At 46.8% G+C, this 27,577-nt stretch overlaps 1 protein-coding gene and 1 long non-coding RNA gene across 4 annotated transcripts in view; one reads left to right on the plus strand and one right to left on the minus strand.

The window, feature by feature from the left end:
- LOC144799953 (uncharacterized) overlaps positions 1-27,577 on the minus strand; it is a 924,253-nt gene that overhangs the window by 867,845 nt on the left and 28,831 nt on the right. The window lies entirely within an intron of this gene.
- The window catches only part of FCSK (fucose kinase), a 1,128,763-nt gene that overhangs the window by 795,804 nt on the left and 305,382 nt on the right, over positions 1-27,577 (plus strand). For both annotated transcript variants that reach the window (XM_078671586.1, XM_078671587.1), the window contains exon 6: positions 5,386-5,458. In XM_078671586.1, the coding sequence (XP_078527712.1) occupies positions 5,386-5,458 (73 nt within the window). The remainder of the gene's footprint in view (positions 1-5,385; positions 5,459-27,577) is intronic.

Here is a 27,577-nt window from a genome sequence, read left to right on the forward strand (position 1 = left end):
TGAATTCTTTCTCTGTTCTTTTATGCGATTCTTTACGCCATAATTCTATGGCGTCTTTCTGAGATTGTCTGGCTTTCTTTTTCCATATTGCCTCTTCTACTCTCATGATGCACTCGGCATCCCATGTTCCTGAAACAGGCCATCTATATTTCTCTTCAAGATGTTTGGTGTAGTCCACCCATAAATCTAGATACAGTATGGCATCTAAGCCATGCTTATGATACATGAAATGTCCAGGACTGTCCCTGGGAGGGACAGGAACTGATTCTTCGAGTAACCCTTTTCTGGTTTTTATCTGACGTAACTTCGAAAACAGAGGCATATTTGAACCGTACTTGAACTTGAACACAATACACAATGAACACAGTAATGAATAGCAAAACAATCACTCATACCACGACATCAAAAAACACATTAATAACAGTTACAACAGATACTACCTAATACATTGAAAACATAATACTTGGATTTCTCGAGAAACGGACTTACTAGAATTTCTGGATGCACTGCTAAAACAGTACAGAACATACCGGTCTCCTAAAGAGACGCGTCATACCGTATCCACCTAGGTGAACATGTCGGACCGGATCTGTGTACCCAAACCCGTCGGACCGGGCACAAATTAATGAACCCGTCTAGATACCCCCAGCAACGGTACTCACCGGGAAGCAAACTGAAGGCCTCGGACTGGACTGGACTGCTACGACGTCTGGTTACTGCTACGCACTACGCATGCGCCTCGGGCTTCGGAAACAGGTGGGCCTCTGGATACCTCGGACCTTGCTCTCTCGGCTTGGGCTCTGGTCGGGATGACCCGCCTTCCTCACCGCCTCGTCTGGATGCCGGACCGCAGTCTCCGTCTCCTCCATGGGCCTGAGGGAGACTTGAAGCAGAAATATCTGCACGTGCACAGTAGGGTTCCGTCACGGCTGTAGAAGGGTCAGGGGGCCTGCGTTACATCGCCGGCGCGTGGGGAAGGGGCTAGTCCCTGTTCGGGCGCCATTATGTGGTAAATAAATAATTAATTACCGGTACTATTTTTCTATGCATTAACTAAAACAGATAGCTCAATAAATAAGAGGCAGGATCCGTTGTATCTGAGTCAAAATGGCTTTAATCGGATGGCTCGAGCCTAAAGACCATGATGTGGCATGCAATGGAATGGAATGGCAGCTGCAACGTCTCATTAACATTACATAGTATATATAGTAAAACAGTACAATTGCATTGAATACAGTAGGCGTAACAAGTGACAAACATAAGATAAGAACATATGGGCGTACAAAGAAGGCGTGCACAGGGCGTGCACGAAGACATGTGATGAAAACGTCACAGAAGTGTCATAAATGGGTGGATACATGGAGGGGGCTACCTGGGCAGCTGGAACCTTTAACCTACTGGTGCGCGCAAACGGGCCATGACGTGTAACTGGGGAGAGCTGGGGGCTCTGACTTCTGGCACTAGAAGAGGAGACTAAAGTCTGGGATGTCAGGACAACATGTACCTATAGCATATCTGATATCTTGTATTTGGAGTACATGTTGATAGGATCTAAATGTCATCAGGGTAAAGGCTACTTGACACTAAGGCTGGTGCATGCATATATTCTACATGTATTGCGTGTGCTATGAATCTTCTATGGATACTAATTCAGTAATTCTCTTGCATGGAGACAGGAAGACTAGACTATAGCTGAAGATGTTTACGCGGTTCGTTAGCTTAGGAATGTGAAGCCGGGGAGCTGAACTGATAACTAGAGGCATAACATATTCTTGGCAGACAGGCAGGCAGGGCACCGCGCTGCTTGGCAGAAAGTAAGTGAAGGGTCAGGAATACGGGAGGGGCTGCATCGCTCCTCGGAGTGGTTTCAGGAGACTGGAACTTGAATCTGGTGTCCGGGCCCTATGAGGCCTAGAAACGGGGACAACTCGATGAATTAACGTGCATAATGTAAAGACGTTGGCAACATAGGCCTAATACTCGTTGCTTTCACGAGGACTGGATAACTGGCATACTAACGTTGGACACAACTATAATTGCGTCTTTATTCGGTCAAGGGGATAAATATGCATAGCGTACATGCACGTATAGCATGTAATGGGGAACACGTAGGGACACATGACAGGGCAAAATTCAATTTTCCTCAGGGGTGCAGCCGAAGACGTTAGGTCAACGGTTCTGGTTGGTCTAAGGGAGTTGCCCTGGACTGACAGAAGCATTCCTTAGCATAGAACACCCTACCATCGCGAGCAGCAATTAGAGAGGATGGAGTTTTTCAAGATGGAGAGACCTGCCAAACAGATGAACTTTAAAGCTAAAATATGTGGAATGATGACCAAGAAAAGCTTTTTGATATTATGCATTTTTATGTTGTTCAGTGTAATGATGTTTTTAATAGGCTATGTTTTATTCTCTTTTCGAGTGACATTTGCACCCACTATACAGCCCATACCTCCTCCTACTGTCTCCTCGCATTCTTTCCACCCTTTTTCTGAACATGAGTCCGTTAGGAGATTAGAGTTTATTAATAACTCCTTCGTTCAGCTTTTACACCAACACCAACTAGTAATGAACACGACTAACTGTTGGGTGTGTGGTCTTATGCCTCACACAACGGACAAAGGTATCCCTTACCTGGTCCTGCCTTTCAGCCATAATGGTTCTGTGTGGGCATACAGAACAATGTTCATCTACGCACATGAAGTCTACCCCCTACGTTCTGTCAAAGATAATCCACAGAATAGTGCTCTAGTTAAGGGTATAGTAGATATGATTAGGGAAGATACTTCCGATGAGACTATCCCGAGAGATGAGACACTAGCATATATTGGATGGAACGTGACCGGATATGGAGTTACTCTGAGTGAAAAACAGCGAGCTAAGAGATCCTCCCCGATTTGGATTATGCCCCATCAGGGTCACCAATGTCTGCAAGGTACTGGCAAGAATCCCAGAGCTCAGTTAGGGAAGAGCATCTGCACTGAGACAGATGTTTTTGCATCCCAGACTTCCCCTTCGTTCTTAGCAGCTAAGGGTACCTATTTCGTCTGCCATGATAGAGCCTATACATGGTTGCCCCCTGACTTTTCGGGCACATGTTTTGTTTCGTTTTTTTTGCCTCCCACCTACACAGCTGCGACAGATTACCACAAGACAAGGATAGTTAGAGGTGTCTTCAGTAAAGAAGACACTGCTGGACAAGAATTTGGAGACTTCGTGAAGGGTTTTCTGCCGTTTTGGGGACCCATGGTTAACAGCAGGAACATAAGGCAATTGACGAGGGTGGTTGAATCCACTGTAGTTGAAACTGCCGGTGCCCTTAGTAACTTGACTGCTGAGCTCCAGTCGGATCGTCTTATGACCCTTCAGAACAGGGTAGCGTTAGACGTCATCCTTGCAGACCGTGGTGGGGTATGTAAAGTGATCCAATCGAATTGCTGTATTTTCATCCCAGATAACGCTCCAACAGTGTACCAGGCCATTTCCAAACTGCATAAGATTTCCGAATCTATTCATGTGGATAAAGGAGATTGGTCATTGATGGGATGGTTCTGGGGGCTGTTATCCGCCTGGGGATGGAAGATTCTGATGGTCATTGGGATGATCTTAGCCATTCTTTTCCTGTTCTGTCTGTGCGTACAGTGTGCTCCTGCTATATGTGGCCTCTGTGCTACATCGTGTGTAAGGAAACCTGTATCGAGGGACGAGCTAAGTAATAGGATGATGCTACAGCAACATCTCAATGACTTTATGAATATAGACCTGGACTCAGATTAGCGTGAGTATAGGTTATTATTGCCTGTGTAAGGGCAAAAGGAGGGTCTGTGGTACTGAAAATGTTGGACCTGTGTTATAAACATCGTCGTATCATGACGATTTTGATATCAGCAGACCGAGAATAGCTAGTATACTATGCACTAGCATTATCGTCATATTCGAGTGACGATTTCACCCTGAAACCAAAGATTCCGTCCTGAACCCTCGGGTTCCATTTTGTGAACGGCAGCCATTTTGTGATTGCCCTCACATAGGCCGGTGACTAAGGCCAAAAACGAATCTGAAGGACACGTACACCTTTGCTGACTCCTGCACGACCTGGGCAGGCTGACTCCACTGCCCAAGGCCAAACCTGTTCGGTCAGTTCCTCTCCCAGTGGCCGAGCGAGATAGTATCAAGGCACAACATGCCATAAACCTTTCATCGCACACAAACCACGCCTAATCTTACACACACCTGTCCCTGTTTCCTACTTTATGACCTGCTTTACGAGGAGGAGGTACCCGTTTTTATTAGGGGTCCGCCGATATCTGATGGAAAATGCTGGGCCTTGGTGGATAATTTATTGTGGGCTGGACAAACTGAAAATAAGCTTGTCATCATGATTCTGCTTTTTCTTTGTAGTGAAAATATGTGAATGGTCAACTGTAAAATAAGGAATGTTTGCCTAAAGCATAATATTTTGTATAAAAGGGATGCCTAGCTTTGTAAGTTTGAGCAGTCTCCTGAGAATATACACCGTGTTGTACTTCTAGGATACACTGTTACTGGCTGCAGCCAATAAATTCGATCTTTGACTTCACCAAGAAGACTCTGTGTTTCTGTAGTCTAAAACAGGAAGGACTCGAAGTCTTAGGGTGTTGTCCCTGGCACCGCTGGGTTACCGGTTCTGAAAAACCCAGTACTTCAGGCCATGAGCAGGTTGTTACAACCATCCTGATGTAAGAGTACAAGTGCTTGAACAGCAGTTCTGAAGTCACTTTCCCAAAGAAATGATTTCTCTTACTTTAGAAGAAAGAGCTGGTACCAGCTCATCTTTGGTTTTGTTTGATATCAAATCAGACAGTAGGATGTGTGGTGGTCTATACTTAAATTTAGCTCTAAAAAGATTCAACAAAAAGCTGGGGGTCCCAAGTCTTGCTTATTGTAACCAATATCGCACACTCCATATAGTCAGGGCCTCTGAAATTATGTGGTTGAGGAGGACCAAACTATGCGACAGGGTTGACTATATTATGTTGCAAGAAAAAGCAAATTATGCATCATAATACCACAAATATTGTGATAGTATTGCTTTATTATTTAGCTATTTTTATTCATGTTAACAATGTATGGGCAAACATTTCTGAAGGGCCTTACACTGCACCGCAGCACATGCTGCTGTATTTTTAGCAACTTTCGATCAGTTAGAGCTAGATGTAACATTTTTTTTGTTAACATCTGCACATTATGCAGCAAATTATGTTGAATTATAGGTAGTTTTATTGCTATGATTCTTGATATTCAAGTTCTTAATATTATTATTGTTATTCTTATTGTTATGTTGTTTTTGTACTATTAGCATTAATATGTATATTAAAAGGTGTGTTGACTCTTTCTCTCATGCAGGTGTGTCCGGGCTCTCCCCCTGGTGTTTGGGTGTGCAGCACAGATATGATGTTATCTATTCCCTCTGGCCCAGGTGAGGAGACACTGGCATGCGGCTTATCTCATTACAATACTGCTGTACCCCTGCTGTATCAGTTCTTGGACCATCACCACACACTTCTGTCAGTGTATTTCAGTCCTGACCCTTACTAACTACTGCTATTCCAGCACTGCCTCCACCCTTCCCCCTCTTAAGGGTTGTCTCTTGCAGCGCAGCCCACTGACAGTGTACCTCATTGTAGTGGTGCAATTCTGACAGTGCTTGCCCCCCCCCCACACACACACAGAATATGATGCGGGGCCACTTAGTCTCCCATATCTCACTGATCTTCATTGGCCTTGGGCTGGATGGGAGCGCTCAAAGTATTGGGGGCCCTCACTGAATGGCTGAGGGTCCCCTGCGCCACAGGAGCGGCAGAGGTCTATAGTACATGCCTGAGCCTCAGCATAGGCCTTAACACAATTCATCTATTTCTTTACCCGAAGCACTCACTAGTGTTAAACTAATTCTTTTATTTTATTGCAGACGATTAATTGAAACCAATTCAAATAGCTACTGAACATTTTATAAAAAAAGTTAAACATTCAAAATTATTATGCTAAAATAGTTTAGTTAAATAAAAATGATACTAGGTTAGGTCAGATGGGAGAATTAAATAAAAACTGCTTGCACAAATGTGATTGCCCGACTTGGCACAATAATTTCTTCTTTGTTAAGTCAACATTTTAATGCACCATGCATCTTGTAATCCCATTATCAAGGAAGATTTGCTTTAACACCCTTTATCTTGCGATACTCGCTCCCTTTTGTAATTACAAAGTCTTCAGCAAACACTGTCACCCCAATAAAATTCCAACCTAGCCTAAAATCTCTAATTGCAGAGTAAAAAGCACATGCGGATAATATTCTATCAACAGTGTTTACTGGGGGATTCTTCCAAATAATTTGCTTGGTTACAATGCCATGGGAATCGAGTAACAAGAGAGCTTTCTTAGATTGCAGGTTCTCTAAATAATCGACTTCATGTGAACGTAGTAATACTTGCTATCGTAATGCTGTCTTTAGCATTATTCTGGAGGTCTTGTCTGCCCAGATGTCCTCAATTTCCAGGTCCGTTTTGGCTTGGTCTAAATAATATGCACTCGGGTTGGTCGATATTTCACAGTCCTGGTTTATGCTTTTGAGTACTGCCTTTACTGAGCCCCCTTTACCACACGTAAGCTCTATGGCCATGTTTAATGTACCTTACATGAAAGGTCGTGCTGCCATAGTTCCAACTGTATATGAGACCTACTCGTGCTCTGTGGTAGGTGAAAGATCCTTCTAAAGTCCTTGTGCTGGAGGAGGTCCACGGTAGAAGCCAGTCTGTCTGGAAGGGCACACTTTATCTTTATTACCCAAAAATATCTTCTAGACAGAGTTTTGCATTGAGTCTATGTAATGCAAAAATTAAGGCAGCACCTACATTTTTCAAACTGGACAATTGGTATTGCGGAATAGTTTTGCAATGAGCCAAGCTTCCAAATAGTTGTAAGTAGAGGAAAGACCTAGGAAAGAGGGCCTACATACCATTTTTGCTGACCTGCCTGTTAAATTTTTGCAAAGACCAATATTTTGGTTTTAGACTGGTTAGTAACTAGTTTACTGAATAAAATGTATCCGTGTAATTTATTTAGCGCTTTTTGTAGGCCTATTGCAGTTTGATCCAGGATCACTTTGTATTGTATGTGGACCTATTCTCGGTGGAAACAACCTTGTCTTATTAAGGGCAAAGCCAGTGTCAGAGCAGAAAGCTTGAGACTGCTGAAGTGCTGTTGAGTTCTACTTGTTAAATATACGCCTTTGAGGGGGCACCTAACGTAGAAAGAAGCCAGGATCAGTCCAGTCCACCGAGTGATTGGATAGATTCAATTATAATTGGACAGATCCTCTGAGTAATCTTCCTGGCAATGATGTTCATTAGTTGTCTGAAATCAAAAAGGGGCACTGATCACCTATGGGCTCCCTTTAATATAATTGGCGGGACTTGTGTTGTTGATACATTGTTAAATGTTTTCACTAATACTACAGAATAGCTTTCTGCTTCTTTTCTTTGCATATTTTTATACCCTGACTATTGACGGTGTCTTTGGAGTTATAAACTAAATCAGAAATGAAATCAGGTTTCCATGTTGTCAAGTTGGCTTCTTTTTACAGAAATAAGGACATAGTAATGATTTCAACATTTAAAATAGCTTCTGACTTTATCATAGCTCAAGTAGGGATGCTGGAGAACAAACACAAATGTTCCCTCTATTTAGAATGTTTTCCTTGCTACAGGAGAGATATCCAGGAATGAAAATAAGCGTATTGTTTAATGTTGTGTTCATTCCATGTGCATAATCTGGGGGACATACCAAGGAGGCTTTACTTAAGTTGGGAAGGCTTATGCTATTTGAAGAAACATTGTTCAGGGTATTTGCTGGTTGATGAAGAGCTGTTATTATAGTTTCTGAGTTAACTATGTATTAATGTAAAATGTTCGGCAGTGCAACCAATTAGGCCCTGCTGGGCTCCAGTGCTAATGAATGACAAATGAGTTTATCAAAATAATCAAACGATAAGAATGAAACCAAAGAGACAGCCCCCCACCCTAACCCAGAAACAGGAAAAAGAAGAGAAAGAGAATAGGAAAGCGCACTCCACCCTCCTCCCCCGTACCCTCCCACAACCCTGCCTGTCCAGAGATGGGCGGCAACTATTTGGCATGGCCCGACTCCGACATGGAGGTATCCGGTGGTGCCAGGCGCAGAAGGCGCAGGTAACACGGGCATGTCAACCTTCTAAAGTCCTGCGCCAGGAGAGCCAGAAAGGGCTGCCATAGGTCGTTACATCCCAAGCCCTTGCTAGCCGCGGTGAGCGAAATCTTCATTTGTGATTTTTAATGATTGCTGATTAGTCGATAGTTAGATCGTCTCCAATGAAAACATCTTGGTTGTGAAACCTTGATGTGTTTTTGGTTGGTTGAGGTTCTGGACGTTTAACCGAATTTTCTTTAAAAAACAGGTATGCCTTTCTGTTACTAGTCTCAGTTTTTAGTGGTAAAATTAGAGAAGTTTTAGATACAGATTCTCTGATAGCTTTATTTTTCTTTTTTAATTCATATTGTTCTTTCTAGTAAAATGCTTAAAATGTGCATCCATGTTCAGAGGACAATTGTTTTTTCCGTAGTAGGATCACCTGGTGTAGTTGTCTATTGAGCCCTGCATAATTTTCCCCATTACATCAGTGGTGATTAAAGTTGAACAATATGGCATAATTGGTTTTATGACGACTGATGTACAAGTTTCCATAATGGGGGGCTTGTCATTAAGAAAATTCTGTGATTTTATAATGTCAGTAGTTGTAATAGTCCTGGTAAATGTGCAAGGTTAGTCTACAATAAGGAAGCATGCACAGCTCACTGTTGATGCCATTAAGTTAAGGTTGAACTGTAGATGATTTCAGTAAGTCTACCTGTAGCTCGAGTTGATGTGATTGCCAGTTAAGTCCTTTTATGGCAGCTATAAGAGCGAACTTAATTGAGGAAAGAGTAATGTTTAAGTAAATATTACCGCAATTGGGAAAAGAGAAATGTAAACATAAGTATTATAGTGATTGGGGAAAGAGTAATGTGTACAGAAGTATTATAGCAATTGGGGTATTGCTACTCAAAAGAATCACTTCCTCTCTGCACGGAACATCAAAGGTCATCTACAGTGATCTTCCCGTTAATATTCGGTTTTGTGGAACCCAGCTTGACTTTATCATACGGGGATACCCGAAGGGTGGAATATATTTCTAGAATTAAGGAATCCCATGAAACTGAACAGCATTAACTGAGTGATGCACTTGGGCTATAGTCTGTATTGCGGATACCTATTTTGCAGTAGTTGAAGCCATATCGTCTGAGACTTCTTGGACTTTGTGAGCAGTAGGGCATGAACAGGTAGTTTTTTACAGGTCTTTAAGTTGAAAAGGATGTGATGGATCTAATCTTGACTGCTGATAAACGGTGTAATTGTATTGGTTTGAGGATCGTCTGTCAGCAGTTGCGGATAGTTGATTGATTTCATAGATTTAGATAGTTTGTTTTGAGCTGTTGAGGTGTATGTGGTTTGATCTATTGGATCTATCTATTCTATCATTCAGATCAAGGATGTAAATACAAAAACGTTACTACTCAACTGCCACCGGCCCTCGTTTGAACAAATGAATGAATGAACCATCTAGTTTTCAGTCTCTGTCATGATCGTTAGAGGCAGTTTAAATCAGTTCAAATTCAGGTAAACAGCAAAAAATCCAGAAAATAATGATGGCAAAATTTGAAGTCAATGGGTTATTCAGTGGTCTAGACTCTCGCACAAAGTAGGTATATGTCGAGGGGTAGATGTCATGCTTGCACTAACTTTGCCTAAAGTTAATAAACTTTAATAAGTAACATCAAGACTTATCTCTGCTCGTTGCCCCTCGGTTTGGTCAGCAGCAGCCTTTACAAGTTGATGTGTTGGCAGACTGGTTGCAGGTCTAGTTGCAGAGGATTATTGGCTAGATGATATTAACCATTTCCTTGCATGATAGGGACCCTACCACCCACAACGGGGAGCATGTGGGGAGCTCACCTTCTTCCACCCGTTGCTGATCGGCCTGGCTTCCGCTGCGTGTAGGACACCCCTCAGCTCCCAAAAGGGATAACTCTGCATGTTGAACCACTTTGGAGCAAGTGGTGAGGGGGCCCAAGCTGGCTCCCACTGGACCACCAAGAGCGCATGAGCGTGCCATTTGGTTCTGCACTCTTAGTCCTAGTCGTGAGGAGTGAGGTGCGGTGTAATAAGCTAAACACCTCTACTTTCCTCAATTTTCCTTGGTTTCTTGTAGAGGTGTATTTCTTAACTGGTGTTTCACAGGTGGCACTGACTGCCTGTGCCTCTCAGGTCTACTCTGGGTTACAAAGAAAGTGTAAACAGGCTGGCAGTAACTCGGATGTTGCTACGTGGGTACAGCAACAGCATTAAAGCATCGGTGTGAGATGTAAGATGCGTGAAAGGAGGAGCAGTATGACGAGCAGAGATCATCCACACAATTTGTGTTCCTTTATAGAAATTCTCTAGAAGTGCTCCTTTACCCAAGTTTGCAGTAGCTCTAATCTAGTACTGAGACTCCACATGCCTTAACCAGTCCACTTTAACCATGGCCTACATCACTTTTACACTCCCCCATCTGGAACCTCCAAGAGTGCCTTTTCCAGAGCTGCCCATTCTTCACTTTCAGAATTTCCCCGATATTAGTCATCTCTTTATTACTTTTGGGTGAAAAGTTGTCCCCACTGCCTGCCTCTCTCTTTCTCTGTTAGTTCTACCTATTTTTATGCCGTTTAAATGCTGATGAACCTCTCTGTTATAAACGCTAAACAACTTTATTTTCTGACAAAACACCTAGTTTTTACCAAGAATGTCATCTCTCTGTTAAATACCCTTGCTGTGGTAGGAAGACAACACATACTGTTTTTCTCCCTGCTCTCACTGTCAGATGTTAAGAAGAACTCATAAGGACAGAGAGAAGATTTGTCGCTATAGTCTGCAAAATCAGCACAAGTATCAGGAGTCGACATCAGGGAAATCTGAGAGACATGGAGAAGCGACTTCCTCTAGCATAGTTCTCTCCACCTTTCGAAGGATTCCTTCAGCGTCTGATCTGAAGAAAGGTCCAAGTATGAAAAAAGTTGTCATATCTGGTCGATGTCGAGCAGTGAGCACAATCGCTTTAGCACTGGTTAGCAGTAAGAAAGTGAAGAAAGTCCTATGGCCACCATAAACAAAATTCAGAGAACAGGAGGGTTGAAGGTTTGAGAGTGACCCTGTGGGGATGGCCACGTCCAACAAAAAGCATATTGCATATATTCTTTAAAATAGTGCTACAGGATCTCACATGTGGGTTAGACAGTTTGGTGCTCATGATTTCAATAGATTGCAAAAAGAGAGAATGCCTCTCCAACCATAGAACAAACAAATCTTTCTGAAACGAAGAAAAAAAACGGGAAAAAGGAAAAGAAAAATACACAAGAAAAGCTCTATTATCGTTACTGACAGACCTTTGCCGAAATCGGCATTTCACACACGACCAAGAATTTCCAGTATGTACACTCTTTTTAACAAAGAAGAATAAGAAGCAGTATAATAATAATACTTCTTTATTGTGTGATTACTTAAAAACACTACAATTTTTTTTTTTTAAAAGACAGTGCTTCTGTACAAAAAACGGAGCTTTAAAAGATTCAGATTAATAGTAAAACTATCTAAAATAGGGAGATAGGATTAAAATATCCTAATGATAATTAATTACCTATGACTATCGGAGACTGAGGTATCAGATCAGTCGAAGCATCGCTTTTTTTTTATCAAGAGAGGGACATCTAAACAGACGTTTACAAAAAGCCAGATAAGGGAAAGTAAACAGTTAATATTAGGCAAAAACAATGGTCCAATAGACTGTTCTAGGCGATCAGAAATTTGTGGGTTAAGCCTTGGGTGACGTAGCGGCACAACAATTTGGCCACTCTGTCAACAAATCTAGTGAACGGAATGATCAACTTCGTGTTGTCTGAGTTCAGGGCAGCAATAATGGCTTGTTGACAGCTACGAACTCTGAGTTTATTCAATTCATCCCGCAGTGAGGACCTTCTGTCGATCAGCAGAGCGGGACAGGCACAGGTATGTGGTCCATTGCTTCTGAGTGATAGCCGCACTCCCTGCATTTGATATTAGTACTGCAGCGGCCCAATTCGGGCAAATTATTTAAAAAAAGGCCATTATCCCATCCTCGGGGCCATAAACTTTAACTTCCAGAAAAATGCAAATGTGCTTGATAAATACGATGATTCGATCTCCGGTTTAAAATCGGAGATTACCGCCCAGGCGTGTTTCCTTCTGGTCAGTGTTGCCCCTTCGGAGTGGAAAGACCACAGCCGGACAATTGACTTGATGACCGCCTTTTGCTCTGGCTAAAATGGATTTGTTCCAGAATATTCCTTGAAACCGAGTAGTTGCAAGGAATTATCCAGATGATGCCGATGTTTATAACTGAATTGGCTGGTCGAAATTTCGTTCCATAGTCTGGCCTCCAGACTGCCCTCCCGGGAGTTACGCATTTTGTTGCAGAGCTTTATTAACGCACCTGCCTCAACGCCGTGATAGTCCAATAGGCCGAATTCTAGTCCAACTTGGGCTGGAGATGCGGGTCTTGGCAGGCGAAAAGCCTGTTTTTATGGTCGCTAAAATGAGCTGATAAGAACTGAGTCTATTTTTCTGGACTTATTTGCGCTACCATGACCGTTTCCTCCATGTAAGCCCTGTTCACAAGAGACCAGAATAACTTTGCATTGGAGTTCTTGCTTGCGGGAACTAATTTCAGCCAGAACTGGTCAGACACTGCTTGTTTAGCACTGTATATGGATGACTTGAAAGCTTGAAAGCTTTTTGTGCTTACTATAATTAATAAATAGGATTTTGTTTCCTGGACTTTTCCTAGACCAGGCGAAGGGCCAGATTCCTTTGAGCTTTTAACTTTTTTGCTGCTGGTGAAATGCAAAATTACGTTGTGTGCTGCCAGGTGCAACTCCTAGATGGAAATTCATTGAGTAGTTGATTTGCCAAGGCTACCCAGCAGCAAATGACAGGAAGATCATTATCACTCAATGCGGGTAGACGGGCTCTACATTTTTCCATAATGGGGATGGCCGCACCGTCCGACCATTTCATTCTCCTTAAGTTCTCTGTATGGCAACCTGAGAGCAAGTTCCTGATGGCGTGAGATATTGGACGAGAAAGTTATTATTTGGGGTCGGTGGTCACTCTCCCCTTGCGAAGCGATGTAGTAACTCTCGATCAGGGAGAGTATTTCGCTGTTGCTTAATGTGAAGTCCAAATATGAATAAGTTCGAACGTCAGTTCTTGTCCAAGCAGGGGTGTCTGCAGGAAAGCACCCGTTCAATACAATATACCCCACTCTGCTAAGCTGGAGGGCTGTATATTGGCCCAGTTTCGAGGGTCTGTGACCTGCTGGTATTGATTGTGAGACGAGGTGCGGGGGAACCGCTAGAGAGGCAGTCCCAGTGTCCTCAGGAAAATTACAATAGAGGTTTGTATTGAAGTCTCCTGAGGTTATGCAAGTAATACTACCATAGTCACTTAGTATATTACAGACAATGTCTTTCAGTCAGTTGGTCCATTTTACGTTTTTTCTCAGAGGAAGGCGGAGAAACATTGACATTGAGCAATAGTAACTAGCTAGCTGATTTTGACTTCCAACCAAAATACCAGCAACCCAATCTACTTCAAATTATAACTGTTTGTTGCTTTGGGCCAGTTTAGTAGAGGCGTAGATCGAGAGTCCGGCACGTGGCCTCTTGTAAGGCCTACCGTACTTACACTGTATTGAAGCAGGGGACATGAATTCTAGGTAGCCTTCAATAGGGATGCTGCATATCGCCCAAGTTTCTTGTAGAAGTATTATATTGTGTTTTTTTATAAAGCCAAGAGTGTCTAAAGATTGATATTTCGTACTAATCCGTTAATGTTCCAGGAGCATATAGTTAATCCATGCTCAATGGTGTTTCAATCTTTCCGACTCCGGGATAGCACTGCTGGCAACCGTGACCAGTCTGGTCTTTGGGTGACTTGCTGGTTGATTTTTTTTTCAGGGATAGCTACTGGTGAACAGCTTCTGGCTGACTTTAGTACAGAGAAGGGAGCCGGACCTGTGCTGGAGGCGAAGGCCTGTGTGTTTGGTAGCATTGATGGATAACGGGGTATGCGGGGTGTAGTTATTATTATGCCCCAGTTTTTAAATTGGTCGGCTTTTGATTAAACCAATTCCCAGATAACTGAGGACGCTAATGTAATTTAGGTTGATTCTCCCACTTCGGTGCCTTTACTGGGTATACATTCAATGACAATTATTTTGTTTGATTCCAGAATGCTTAGGTCCAGGGATGATTTAAAGAGTCTGAGAATGTTCCCACAATTTAAAATGTCATGCGGGCCTCTGGAGATGTATTCAGGAGTTAACAGCAGTTTCGCCTTGAGGCTATTGGTTGCTGGGTGGTTTACTACATCTGCTGTTGGAGACTCGGTTGGCTTAGAAGTAACTTCTGGTGCCACCTGGTGAATGCATATGGCAGACAAAAGGGAAATCTTTTCACTCAGATGGTTGGATGATGATGGAATGGGGAGTGTTTTACACATGACCGCCAGAGATAGTTGACTAGTTGGAGTTGGCGGATGTGGACCATCGGTCGCTTTGACTGAATGCTGCAGGTCTGATCTATTGATCCCTACTTGATGTAGCAAAGGGACACTGATAGCGAGGAATGATTTTTGAGGGTTCACAGTCGTGGCTGGCACATTGCTAATTATAGGCTCCTCTATGGGTTGCAGTTGGTTAAGACCAAAGGTAACTTGAGTGGATGAATGCCGGGGGAACCTTGAGCCTTGGACCAACTCTGCTATTAGTGAGCTCTTCAAGTTTGAAGATTCTTTTTGAGGCGTTGAGGGGTGCGCTGCTGATAGAGAACTAGTGTTGGTTTCAGGCGATGCAGGCAAGTCCCGTGATGGCACTGGGTTATTCTTTAAAAAATAACTGCGAATGGTATTTTTTGGTTCCACTATGAGCCTGTTCCGGCTTTTCCGCAGTCTTTTCCTTCCCGTTTCGGCAGCCAATAAGTATCGTGATGGTGAGGTTACGCTTCGGAGGGAGCTTTGGAATCTGCTGGTACCTTAATTTGTGGGGAAGGGGCTCGGGTTTGCGCAGTCGCTGGAACTGGCACCTCCGGCTCATCCAGACACACCTGGAACGAAGGTTCGTGGGGCCCAATGATGGTATCGTATTAATTTCTGATAATACTGATGAAAGAAATTGAGGTAGTGAGGATAAGGAGTCTATGATGGGAGAACAGCAGCAACTGATTGAACAAGTTGGGCTTGAGATTGGGCTTTTGTTATCAATAAATTTAACACTTCCAGTTTTTTATCAATCCCAGCAGTGTACACCGCAAGTGTGGTTTTAAGAGGTCCACCTGCAGATCCATTTTGTCTGAATGGTAGGACAATGCTGAGGCCATGGTTTGGAGTGTTTGAAGTAATTGTGACCAAAAGTCATTTAAATCGGGCAGAGAAAACTTCTCCTGAATGGGGGACCTTTTGGGTTCGTTGGTGAAAAAAGACAGGTCTAGGGAAGAGTTGTTTTTACTGTCATGTGCCCCAGCTGAGTTATCCACTTGATGACATTGAGTGGCTGTGATCGGTTGACCAGTGGGGGGCAACTCTTTAGGATTGCTTGAATGGGTACTTGCCAGGCTCAAGACTTGTGGAGTCAGAACGTTGGTGCTCCCTACAAGGTGACCCATTGGGATTGGAGACTTAAGTGCTATGGGAGAAAACTGGCTTGGATTCTGAACTTACTGAGTGGTTGGCGAAAAATCCTCTTTTAGGATGGAAGATGAGGGAGAGGCTGGTATGACGGAGGGGTGCGCGGCTGGCGAGTCCAAAAATAACTGCTCGGATGCCTGAAGCGGGCAAAGGGTGTCAGGGGCTGCTTTAGAGAAAAGTGCAACCGTTGCTGGGGAACCTAATGACGATGGGTTGCCTGACCCGCCAACGGCAGCGTGAATCATAGGCTGAGCCAGTATTTGGTGCAGGTCCGAGACTGGGGTGCTTGAAGAGGAGACCGGGATTGTATCGATGGTGCTTGGTCTTAGCTTTGCAGCAGTTACTGAGTACCTAAAGTAGTCCCTCAGTGACACCTTTCTTAATGAAGGGGTTGTGGTTGCTGATAGTCCGAATCTGGCTCTTCATGAGTAGTGACTTCCTGGGGCTCCGCAGTTTGGTGCGTATGGGAGCCTTGGGAAGGTCCTAGATTGCCAAAGTTGAGGCTTGTGTCCTGGATCTGGTCCAGATCGTGATCTTGCAGGAGTTGCTGGTTAAATTGGGGCCGTTGCTGCTATGACCAGGGGTGCGTGGGCGGCCGACAGTTTGAATCTTTTTTTAGAGGGTTTTGCTGGAGCTTTCCTAACCCTCCCAGATCCCGTTAGGAGATTCTCTCAATTCGGGGGGGGGGGGGGGGGGGGGGGGCAAGCAACCACCTATGTCTTCCGTCTGCCTGCAAGAGTACGCTTGAATGCCTGGGTGCTGAGAGTGACTAAGAACAGCGGTATGCTTAAATCTTAAAATTAATGAAACAATGGCAGAACCACAGGAAGCGTATCTGAAACCTAAGAACAGTCTTGGATGACCAGGATAGGCCAGGGCGGCAGGGTTCTCTGGCTCCGGGTGGGCTGGGGAAGCCAGGGAGGAGACTCAGCCCCTGCTCCTACCCCCTCCGGCTGCTCAGGCTGCTTTTATGGTGATGGCACTGGTGCTGCTGCATCTTCGGTGGGTGGTGGGGGCCAGTGCGAGGAAGAGGCAAGGGGGGCACTCGAGGCAAGGGGGCACTCGAGGCAGGGTCGCAGGCTGCACCTGGTCTAACTAGGCCACCTCTGAGATACCGCCCAGGGCTCTCACTCACTGCAGCTGCCGGCTCAAGGGCAGCCGCGCTTGCTACACTTATTGCACTGTCCCCGGGATCCTTTCGCCTTGGTGCGGCGGTCCGGCGACGAAGACTGGAGAACCGGGTGAAAATTGCCGCTGCACTAACGAGGCGGGACTGCAGGCTCCTCGGCTCGCTTCTTGCCTCGCCACTGTTCACCGCTGCTCTTACTGCTGCTCACAGCCAGTATAGCACATTAGTTAAAAGCCAACAACACCTGTATGTCCTTTATTATGTAACTGCAGTGTCCTATAAAAGCTTCCTTCACCCTGATGAAGACTTTCTACCACAAAATTCTATGGTCCCACTACGAAGGTTAAAACACGTCAGCATCACTTTTTTGAGGCCAAGAGTTTTCATCTTACAAAATTGTGCTAAATAACGGACAGTCTAAGCTTCAATAAATTGGCATAGACAAGGAGTACTATATCAACACTCTGACCTCACCAGGACCCCATAATAAAAAATAAGTATCGTGGAGACAAAGTAAATAGGCCCCGATATAGAAATACACAGTAGGACATATAAGATCCATTCAATTCCATAAATGTCCCCACAAACGTCCAGGTTGATGTGTTTGTGATATGTTTGTAATATTTAATGCATTTAGTTTAAAACACATTAGTCTTTTTTGGGTGTTGTTATGTAGATGAAGTAGATATATTTGTTCATGTCTCAGCTTTGTCCTTAACAATGCATTAATTGTTTTGTCGGATTTGTAAAAGTGTTAATGTGCTATTCTTTTAAATAAGAAAAATTTGTGAAAAAGCCAAAAGGTATGGCATATGATAAAAAATTGGTATAATCCACTCGAAGTGTATGTTCTAATTCAATAGATGGGAAAAACACATATGCATATTAAAATATACTAGTTCATTAATTGAATAGATTCGGAGATAATACAAGTATCTGTAGTAACGGAGCCACCAGGCCCGTCCTTACACGCACGCACACACACCTCAGGGGCGGGTTAGCCCCTGGGTATAAATAAACGGGCGCGAGACCGCTCGGGGTCTTTGGCCCTAGCCAGTAGTCAGGTGTACGTGTCCTTATTTGCAAGTAGGAAAAGAGACTATATAGCAAACCAATATTGTTGTACCGCCCTGATGATACGTACAATCAAATTATTTGCGACCTAATACAGTTCATAAATACTACAAAAATGTATATCCAAATTCAGAAACCATTTTATTTATATTTTTTTCTCCATTTGTTATAAATATTTTATGTCATTTTTAAATATCTTTTCAACATTAGTAGCAATTAATTTAACAAAATACATACAACTACATATATCACATGTAATCACATAACACATAAGACCAAAGAAAGAAAGGTGCTATACGACATATTCGGTCGTTGGAAAATTTATAGGAGGCAATGCTGTGGAATAGAACTACGCGCGTTTCGGCCAGTAGCCTTCGTCAGGTGACCGTCATTCGCAGATTATAAACATGACAATGTGCAACACAAATAAGTGTAGTATATAGCGGTGCTTCTATTTAGTATTCCCCTTTATTGTTATTCTTCAAGAAAGCACTTGATTTTTACTTTAAAAATATCTTTCACGTCACTGCAGCTAGTAGATGTCTGCACACCGGGCAATATTTTTTCGGGAAATTTCAGCAAAAGCACTTCTGATTTTGAAAGATGTTTGTTTCCCTTTAACAGTGTCTTGTTTTAGATGCAGAAGACTCGCTCGTCTATATCGATGTTCTTTATTTTACTTGTAAGCCGCTAACATCCGTTTTTGTGATTCTCAATCTGATATATATCTGATAATGGGTAGTCGTTTTTCTGTGATAAGTAAAATAGATTGTCTTTGCTTGTGTGCAGCTTTACGGTAAACGGGGGTTCTCGTCCGACATCTGCATTGTCTCGGTGACCATTTGTGAAAAAGCCAAAAGGTATGGCATAAGATAAAAAATTGGTATAATCCACTCGAAGTGTATGTTCTAATTCAATAGATGGGAAAAACACATATGCATATTAAAATATACTAGTTCATTAATTGAATAGATTCGGAGATAATACAAGTATCTGTAGTAACGGAGCCACCAGGCCCGTCCTTACACGCACGCACGCACACACACCTCAGGGGCGGCTTAGCCCCTGGGTATAAATAAACGGGCTCGAGACCGCTCGGGGTCTTCGGCCCTAGCCAGTAGTCAGGTGTACGTGTCCTTATTTGCAGCCTGTTAGTAAGGCCCCACTCTGCGGCCTAGGTCACCCTGCCCCGTGACCCGATACCACACTGGCGATGAGGCGGGTCCTATCCCACGCCTCGCCCCCGCGGGAGTGCACAGCCGTCCTCGCCTGGGCCTGGAGGGTTCGCGCCTGCTGCGCTTGAGCCCTCGGCCCAAGGCCGGCTGTCGCGGGTGCCCACCCCGCCGCCTGAGCATCCGGCCGACCCGCGGGCGAGCGTGTGCCCCAGCGTTGCATCTGCGCCAGGCCGTGGCGCCAAGGTGAGTTCCACGCCTCCTCATCCATGGTCCGCGGCCTGTGCGTGTACGGCCCCGCGGCTCCGGGAGCACGCCGCTCCGCGGCCACACCCCGAGCGGGCGAGTCTCCTGCTAGTCACGGGCCAGCTGCGTGAGCGAGGCCTCTGCGCATCGGGGGGATTGCCTCGGCCCCCGCGCCTTTCACACGCCGGGAGCAGCTCGTGCAGGAATCTGTGCACGTCGGGGGGAGAGATCGGCCCCCAAGATTCCCAGCCTCGGGGAGATCGAAAGTGAAACTGAGGGATAACGAGGAAAAGCATCTGGGTCCAGACTGCCGCTCCGGCCCCCACACGCGTCCAGGCCCAGTCCAGGCCCCACCTTGGAGAAGGTGACACAACACGTGCAGAGCCCACTGCTGAAGGGCCTATTACACAGGCAGGCCCCAGAGCTAAGGGCACGTCAAGGCCTTGGGCCTACCACACCACGTGCCACTCCCACCGGCGCAGCACGTGAGCGGCGGCGCACGAAGGGCTTTTGCTCAAGCCATCAGCCCAGCTGCCTACACACGACAGCACCTCGCCAGGCATCGACGGGAGGCCTAGAGAACACGCACCGCGTCCCGCAGCGCGAGCCACAGCGCGGAGGCGCCCCGCCCACCTACCTCAAGGCGAAGTGCGCTTCAGCACAGCAAACATCGGCCACGTGACCACCCACTGACCAGCATGAGCGTGCAGCCTGCGGACAATGGCGGAGCAGCAGCAGCGCCAGCGCAGCAGCAGGCCCCTCCACCAGCTGGCCCCCAGATAGCGGTACGACCTCAAGTCGGCGCACAGGCTGCAGGACCGGCCGCAGCCGCTGCACAGGCCCACCCTGGCCATGGGCTTGCAGCTCCCCGCTCCCCTCTCACCTTTCAGTGAACTCTCGGACCCGTTCACGGCAGCGGCGCGTTGGCGCCTGTGGATAGGGAGGCTCGAAAACGACTTCATAGGAGTTAGAGAAACTGACGGCAAGGTAAAACGCTCGCTACTGATGTGCTACGGAGGCGACGAACTCTACGAACTATTCGAGACGCTGCCGGACAGAGGGGATGCCAATGACTATGACGCGGCAGTCACTGCGTTGAATCGATACTTTGACCCGAGAGTGAATCCTGACTACGAATGGTTTAAACTACGCCAAGCCCGACAAGGTGAATCGGAATCCATAGACACATTCTACGCCAGGCTGAGGAAACTTGCACAAGCCTGCGAGCTACCAGACCAGAGACTGGAGATTCGGCCGCAACTCATACAGGGCTGCAGGTCAGTACAACCCAGACGCCTCATCCTCAGGCAGCCGCGGATATCCCTAGATGAAATCCTCGTTCTTGCCAGGTCGCACAAACTCTCCAATGCCAGGGCAGACGAGATGCAGGCCGCCTTGAATCGCCCGGGTCCCGTGGCAAAGACCCCAGTCATCAAAGAGGAACAGGTGGATGCAATCCGCCGACGCACACCGACCCCGAGAGGGAACACCCCGACAACACCCCGTGCGGCAACTGCGGCATGGACCACCTGGCGGGAGGAAGATGTTTCGCGAAAGGCAAGATATGCTCGAACAGTGGGAAGCCAAACCACTTCGTGAAAGTGTGCCGCAGCAGCGGCAGTCGCCGCCCCGGACTAAGCACAAGGGCACCCTCCCATGCTGTGTGACAATTATCTCTGGAAGGCCCGGGACCATGCAGTGACACCACGCGGTCGGCGTTCCGCCTGAAAGAGGGCAACGACGACGTCTTCTTTGTGTCGTTCGTAGGAAGAGAAGGGTCACGAAGGAGGCCACCCCCCATGTGTGAGGTGACCATAGCCGGCTCCCCGGTGCAGGCACTGATCGATACGGGAGCGTCAGTGAACATGATGGACAGCGCCCAGTATGAACAACTGTCTCCACACCCGCCGCTATCACCGTCTAAAGCCAAAATATACACCTACAACAGCGATGACCCACTTCCCCTGAGAGGGGTAATAGAAGTAGTAGCTGCCTGCAACGGCCAAGAGGTGAAGACGAGGTTCCACGTAACCGGAGGCAGACGCGGCACACTGCTCAGCTGCCATACAGCTGAAGATCTCCAACTAGTGTTCTTTGCACGGCAAGTGCATGAGCTGCACGCGTATACGATGTTGAGGGATTTCCCCACTTTGTTCCAAGGACTCGGCCGCCTAAAAGGGAAAACCTTCAAACTCCATGTGGACAACACCGTGAAGCCAACGGCTCTGAGACACAGACGGGTGCCGTTCCATCTTCGCCCGCAGGTGGAGGAAGAGTTACGGAAACTCGAAGAGTTGGGGGTCATAGAGAAGGTGTCAGGCCCGACGCCCTGGGTCTCGCCTCTCGTGGTCGCTCCAAAGCCCAAGCAACCTGGTGCCATACGCCTGTGCGTAGACATGCGCTTACCCAACAAAGCGGTAAAAAGGGAAAGACATCTGACGCCCACGATGGACGACATCGTCGCAGACCTAAACGGGGCCCGGTGGTTCTCAAAACTGGATCTGAACGCCGGGTACCACCAGCTCGAGTTACATCCTGATAGCCGAAACATAACCACCTTCTCTATACGCACGTCGGCCTTTGGAGGTACAAGTGGCTGAGCTTTGGTGTGTCATCAGCCGCTGAGGTGTTCCAGAACGCCATTAGAGAGACACTGTCAGGGCTGGCTGGAGTTATCAATCTAAGCGATGACATCCTAGTCTTCTCAAAGACACTCGAAGAACATCATGTACACCTTCGCGCCATACTACAGCGCCCGGCAGACCACGGTCTCACTCTCTATCGGGCCAAGTGCTCTTTCTACAAGGAGTCGGTGGAGTTCTTCGGATACATATTTTCGAGGGAAGGGCTCCAGGTAGACCCGAGGAAAGCGGAAGCAATCAGGTCGGCACCGAAACCAACATCAGCAACCGAGGTCAGGAGCTTTTTAGGGATGGCCACATACTGTGGCCGATTCATCCCCAGTCTGGCATCCCTCTCAGAACCCCTGCGCATGCTGACCAAGACCGGACAACCGTGGACATGGTCTGTGAAGGAAGATGAGGTGTTCCAGGCCATCAAGGACGCACTTATAGATGACAAAGTCATGGCGTACTTCAGGCCACACCGGCGCACGGAGGTCGTCGTGGATGCAAGCCCGGTTGGCCTAGGGGCTGTACTTATGCAAGAGACAGAGGCGCATGAATGGGTACCCACTGCCTACGCCAGTCGGGCGTTGACAGCGACAGAAATGAGGTACGCGCAGATCAAACGGGAAGCCTTAGCAATCAAGTGGGCGTGCCAACACTTTCATCTGTACCTATATGGTCACGAGTTCGGAGTGGTCACAGACCACAAGCCCCTAGTGCCACTATTTGCAGGGACGGCCAGGCTAGCCCCTCCCCGCATCGAAAGGTGGGCCGTGCAACTGCAGACATACCGTTTCGACGTCATCTACCGACCTGGAGCTGACAACCCGGCGGACTTTCTGTCGAGACACCCGGGCACAGGTGCACCGGGTCTTGGGTTGAGCGACGCTGAGGAGGTCGAAGAATTAGTCAGGATGCTGTTGCAGGAAGCTTGCCCCGCGGCCCTCACTCTGGAAGCCATCGGCAAAGCCACAGATGAAGATGAATGCCTCAACCGAGTCAAAGACACCCTGGCAAACCGGAACTGGAAGCACTTCTTAGGCGGGGTCAGTGCCCTCACGGCTACGGACCAACAGTCGAGACAACAGTTGTGGAGGGCCCAGAGCGAACTGAGCATGGGGCCCCACGTAATAGTCCTCCGGGGCGCAGCGATCGTGATCCCGTACAGCCTACAGAAGGAGGTGGTGCGCCTGGCCCACCTGGGCCATCAGGGAGTGTCGAAGACCAAGGCGCGGCTGCGCAGCAAAGTATGGTTCCCTGGCATGGACTCTGCGGTAGAGGAAGAAGTCAGCAACTGTCACTCATGCACCATCACGGGTCAGGACCCGGCCCATCACCCGGTGATCACTGAGGAGCCATGTCGGGTTCCGTGGTCGAAGCTCAGCATTGACTTTGGGTCCTTCCCAGATGGGCACCACATGCTTGTGGTGATCGACTCCTACTCACGCTTCCAGGTAGTGGAAGTGGTACCCTCCACTGCGTTTATGAACGTGAAGAAGGCAATGGATAGAATCTTCGCCATTATGGGCCTACCAGAGGAGATAAGGTCGGACAACGGTCCACCTTTTCAAGGAAGGGACTTTCAGTCATACCTGGCAGTCACAGGCATTCACCACCGGAAATTCACCCCGCAGTGGCCGCAAGCGAACGGCGAAGTCGAGAGGTTCATGCGGACGCTGAACCGCGCTCTTCCGATCGGAGTGGAGAAAGGAGAAGATGCGGAGGAATGCTTGTCCCAGTTCTTAAGTGCGTATCGGCAGACACCTCACTCCACCACTCGGTGTGCCCCGGCGCATCTGCTGTTCAAGAAGGCGCCAAGAGACTGCGTGCCAGCCGTGCCGTCCTGGCATCCGCCCAAACTTGACCAAAATGCTACTCAAGCCAGAAGACGACAAACTAACGAAAAAGCCAGCCGAGCTTGGAGAGCCCAACCCCGGTCCCTGGTGGTCGGTGACAAGGTTGTCCTTAAGAACCGACATCCAAACTGGAAGTATGACACTGCCTATGAGCCTGAAGTGTGGGAGATAGTGAACATTCAAGGCACCATGATATCCGCAACCCGAGGCACCAGAGCGGTGACACGGAACGTGTCATGGTTCAAGCGCGTCCCCAGAGGGCGTGAAGATGCCAGTCAATCATGTGAGGATGTGGAGAACGAGGGTAATGATCAGGCACACCACGAAACACAGACGAGCCAACGAGAAGAGGAAGCAGCCCTGCCGACACCCGAGCAGGAGCGAAGTGACATCCCAGAACAGATCCCCAGGGAAACCCAAGGTCTCGCCGAACAGCCCGAAAGAGACGGAGGGGCGGAGAATCCACAGAGCCAGAGGTACCATCTTCGGCCGAATCCGACTCCCAGCCAGAGACTGAGGGACTATGCGTGTAACCTGGGTCCGCCCAGGCAACTCGCATGACCTGGACTATTGATCTGTGGTTTTGGAGGGGAAACATCCTTTACGACGCAACTTTTACCACGCAGTGCCTTTACAATGCAGGATTTATAACGCAAGCCATTACAACGAATTGCGCTGGGGGGCGCTCTAGGATAGGTAATAGTTTAATTTACTATCCAACACCTTCCCTACTATCCACGGGGACTGGAGTTGGAATAGTAACTTAAACTATTCACTATCCAGCACCCCCCAACGCAAGTCGTTGTAACGACTTGCGTTGTAAATCCTGCGTTGTAAAGGCATGCGCAGTAAAAGCATGCGTTGTAACAACGTACATCCGTTTTGGAGGGATGTAGTAACGGAGCCATCCGGCCCGTCCTTACACGCACACACGGACACACACCTCAGGGGCGGGTTAGCCCCTGGGTATAAATAAACGGGCGCGAGACCGCTCGGGGTTTTCGGCCTTAGCCAGTAGTCAGGTGTACGTGTCCTTATTTGCAGCCTGTTAGTAAGGCTCCACTTTGCGGCCTAGGTCACCCTGACCCGTGACCCGATACCACAGTATCCTCTGTTGCTGAAAGATTTGTTTGATCTATGGTTGGGGAGGCATTTTTTTTTTTTGCAATTTAATACAGATTCCAGCCTCTCCACTCCTGAGCCCAACCACTCCCCCAAATGAGACTCATGATCTCAAAGGAGTCCTCTTAAAAAGAACTACAATTACAGGTAAGAACGGTTTCATCTCAGCGACTGACCCCCATGAAGCTTGCTTTTCTTGCCTTCAGTCCTTCATGTGCTCAATTCTTCTGGTTTCTGTGCACAGATTTGGTGCAGGTCTCTTAGGGGCCAACTCCAGTCAGGTTTGAGGATGTTCTGGTACCGCACCTGTCCATTGTCTGGCTTGCAGACAGCAGACTTTTGCATTTAGGAAATGTGGATTATTTACCAGGCATGTATCAAAGGCTGCAGTGTTGATTCATAGTAGTGTGAGGCTCTACTTTCATTACAGGAACCTCTTCGACTAAGTCCCAGGACTCAATAATCTGCAAGACTGGTGAATTGGTCAGCACAGTGGTGCTTGCACCCTGGGACAATCCCACAAGGTTGGGAGTGTCCATTGGTCAGACATCAGTGAAATCCCCCAAGAAGTTATGCAAGGCTTAGACTAAATCCTTGTATTTAGAGGGTGTGCTTTGCTGTCTCAATTGAAAGAGTTGCAGTAATCGGCACCAGCGTATACAGAGTCAAACCAGTACACCGTAAACAGTCCCAAGCATAAAGGGCGTATCTAACGAAGTTCATGGCGGGGGAATGAAAAGCATCCCCTAGATCCATGCCCCCCAAATCTGTACCAGATCAGGGTCATGTGTTCCATGGTTCACAAGCAGGGAAAGCATAAGAAATATGAAAAAAGACTCACATATAACCACAATGCTGGTTTGTACTATGTAGAGAACAATCACTGTTCTTGATGCTTTTTGTCTCTCCAGTACTGAAGTTTATCTTTCAGCCTTGCGACTTTCTCAGACCAGTTCTACGAACTGGATTCTCAAGGACAGTATTTTAATCCATAAGAAAGTTTCACATTCTTTTCTTAGGTGTTGCAACACCTGTTAGAAAAGAAGCACCTACCCTCACTATGCCCCTTCTGACTTTAGGTCAAGTCCATCCCTATGTTTTAGAGCACAACACGCTCCCCTGACGACAGTGTTGATACCAATATCTCCCTTTGATACACCCTGTCTCTGTACTTTGAGTGTAGGTGTCCTGTCCCTCAGCACTGAATATATGTACGGCATAGCAAGTCGGAGGGTGCAGGCCCTATATGAGCTCTCGCAGGGCCTGATGGTACCAATAAATTGCATAAAATGGGGAGCGGCAAAGAGCTGCTGCCCACGCTCCGTGATCTCTGCTCATCACACAGTTAATTTCTTTGGTGGGGATTGTAAGGCTATTGTACAGGACCTCTGCAGTAGTCAGAAGAAAGAGCCCCACAGCAGTCAGTCCCTCCTTCCTGTCGGCCACAGAAGGACTGGTCATTGGCTCGCCTGATCTCTGTATTCAGATCCCAGGATTAACCATTTTCCCAAAGAGAGAGTGCAGAACTGTTAGGTTGCCGATAGATACCCTAGCAATACATGCTTATTCATTGTTAAACAAGAGTCAATTATGGATAATCTTGAGTCAACCGTGTTTTTGACCACACGTTTAAGAAGGATATTGCCAAAGAATACCTCAGTGCCCTTTAGTCCCCTTCATCTTTGCAGTGTGTTGAGGTTCCAGCCTATGATTTTCACTGGTGCCTTATTCAACGATTTTTCTCATGGATGTGATCTCAGAAAGCAGCAAGGGTGGGTCTTCACAGGACCAGATCTCGAGAACATTGACATGTTCCAGGTCTGATATCTCACAGGTCCCCTAACAGGCTCGACCATGTGATGTCCTCAACCCACTCGCGACCCCCAGCAGGGCAAGGGGACTCCAGCTAGAAACCAGAATGACCACCACCTCAAGAGCCGTCACTCTTTCCTGCAGTTAGCGCACTCAATACTAGTTTAGGCCAGCCGAACTTTGCACAACTTGTAAGTTAACAACATTGGACATTACAATCACTGCCAACAAGGCATAACATTTTAATCACAAAATATGATTCCACGGATATTGTCTGTTGCGCATTGCAAACTGTATTCATTCAGAGAGTACTAACAACTATGCTGCAGTTAATTAAAATATTTAATTAAAAACACTAGTTACATTATAAATCATATAATTACAGCAGGACTAATTTCCCAGATGAGCATAGCACGAAAGGGCGGCAGTGACTTATGTTATGAGATTGTGCTAGCTAAGCTTGGATCTTAACTTCCGGGCACTTCGGGTATAGTACAAAAATGGAGGAAGGTACTTGTAGGCAGTTTGCAAAGATTTAGCCAGGCATGTCTAGTTAACCAGAGGCCCGTAGCTTTCAAAAACAGGAGACTGGAAAAGGAACGTGCATTTCATCTTCAGAGTCTCCAGTACTGCAGTCACAAAAAGAATAGTGGGAGGTGGGAGGGACCCGTT

Source organism: Lissotriton helveticus, chromosome 12 (assembly GCF_964261635.1).
Source record: "Lissotriton helveticus chromosome 12, aLisHel1.1, whole genome shotgun sequence".
Lineage (NCBI taxonomy): Eukaryota > Metazoa > Chordata > Amphibia > Caudata > Salamandridae > Lissotriton > Lissotriton helveticus.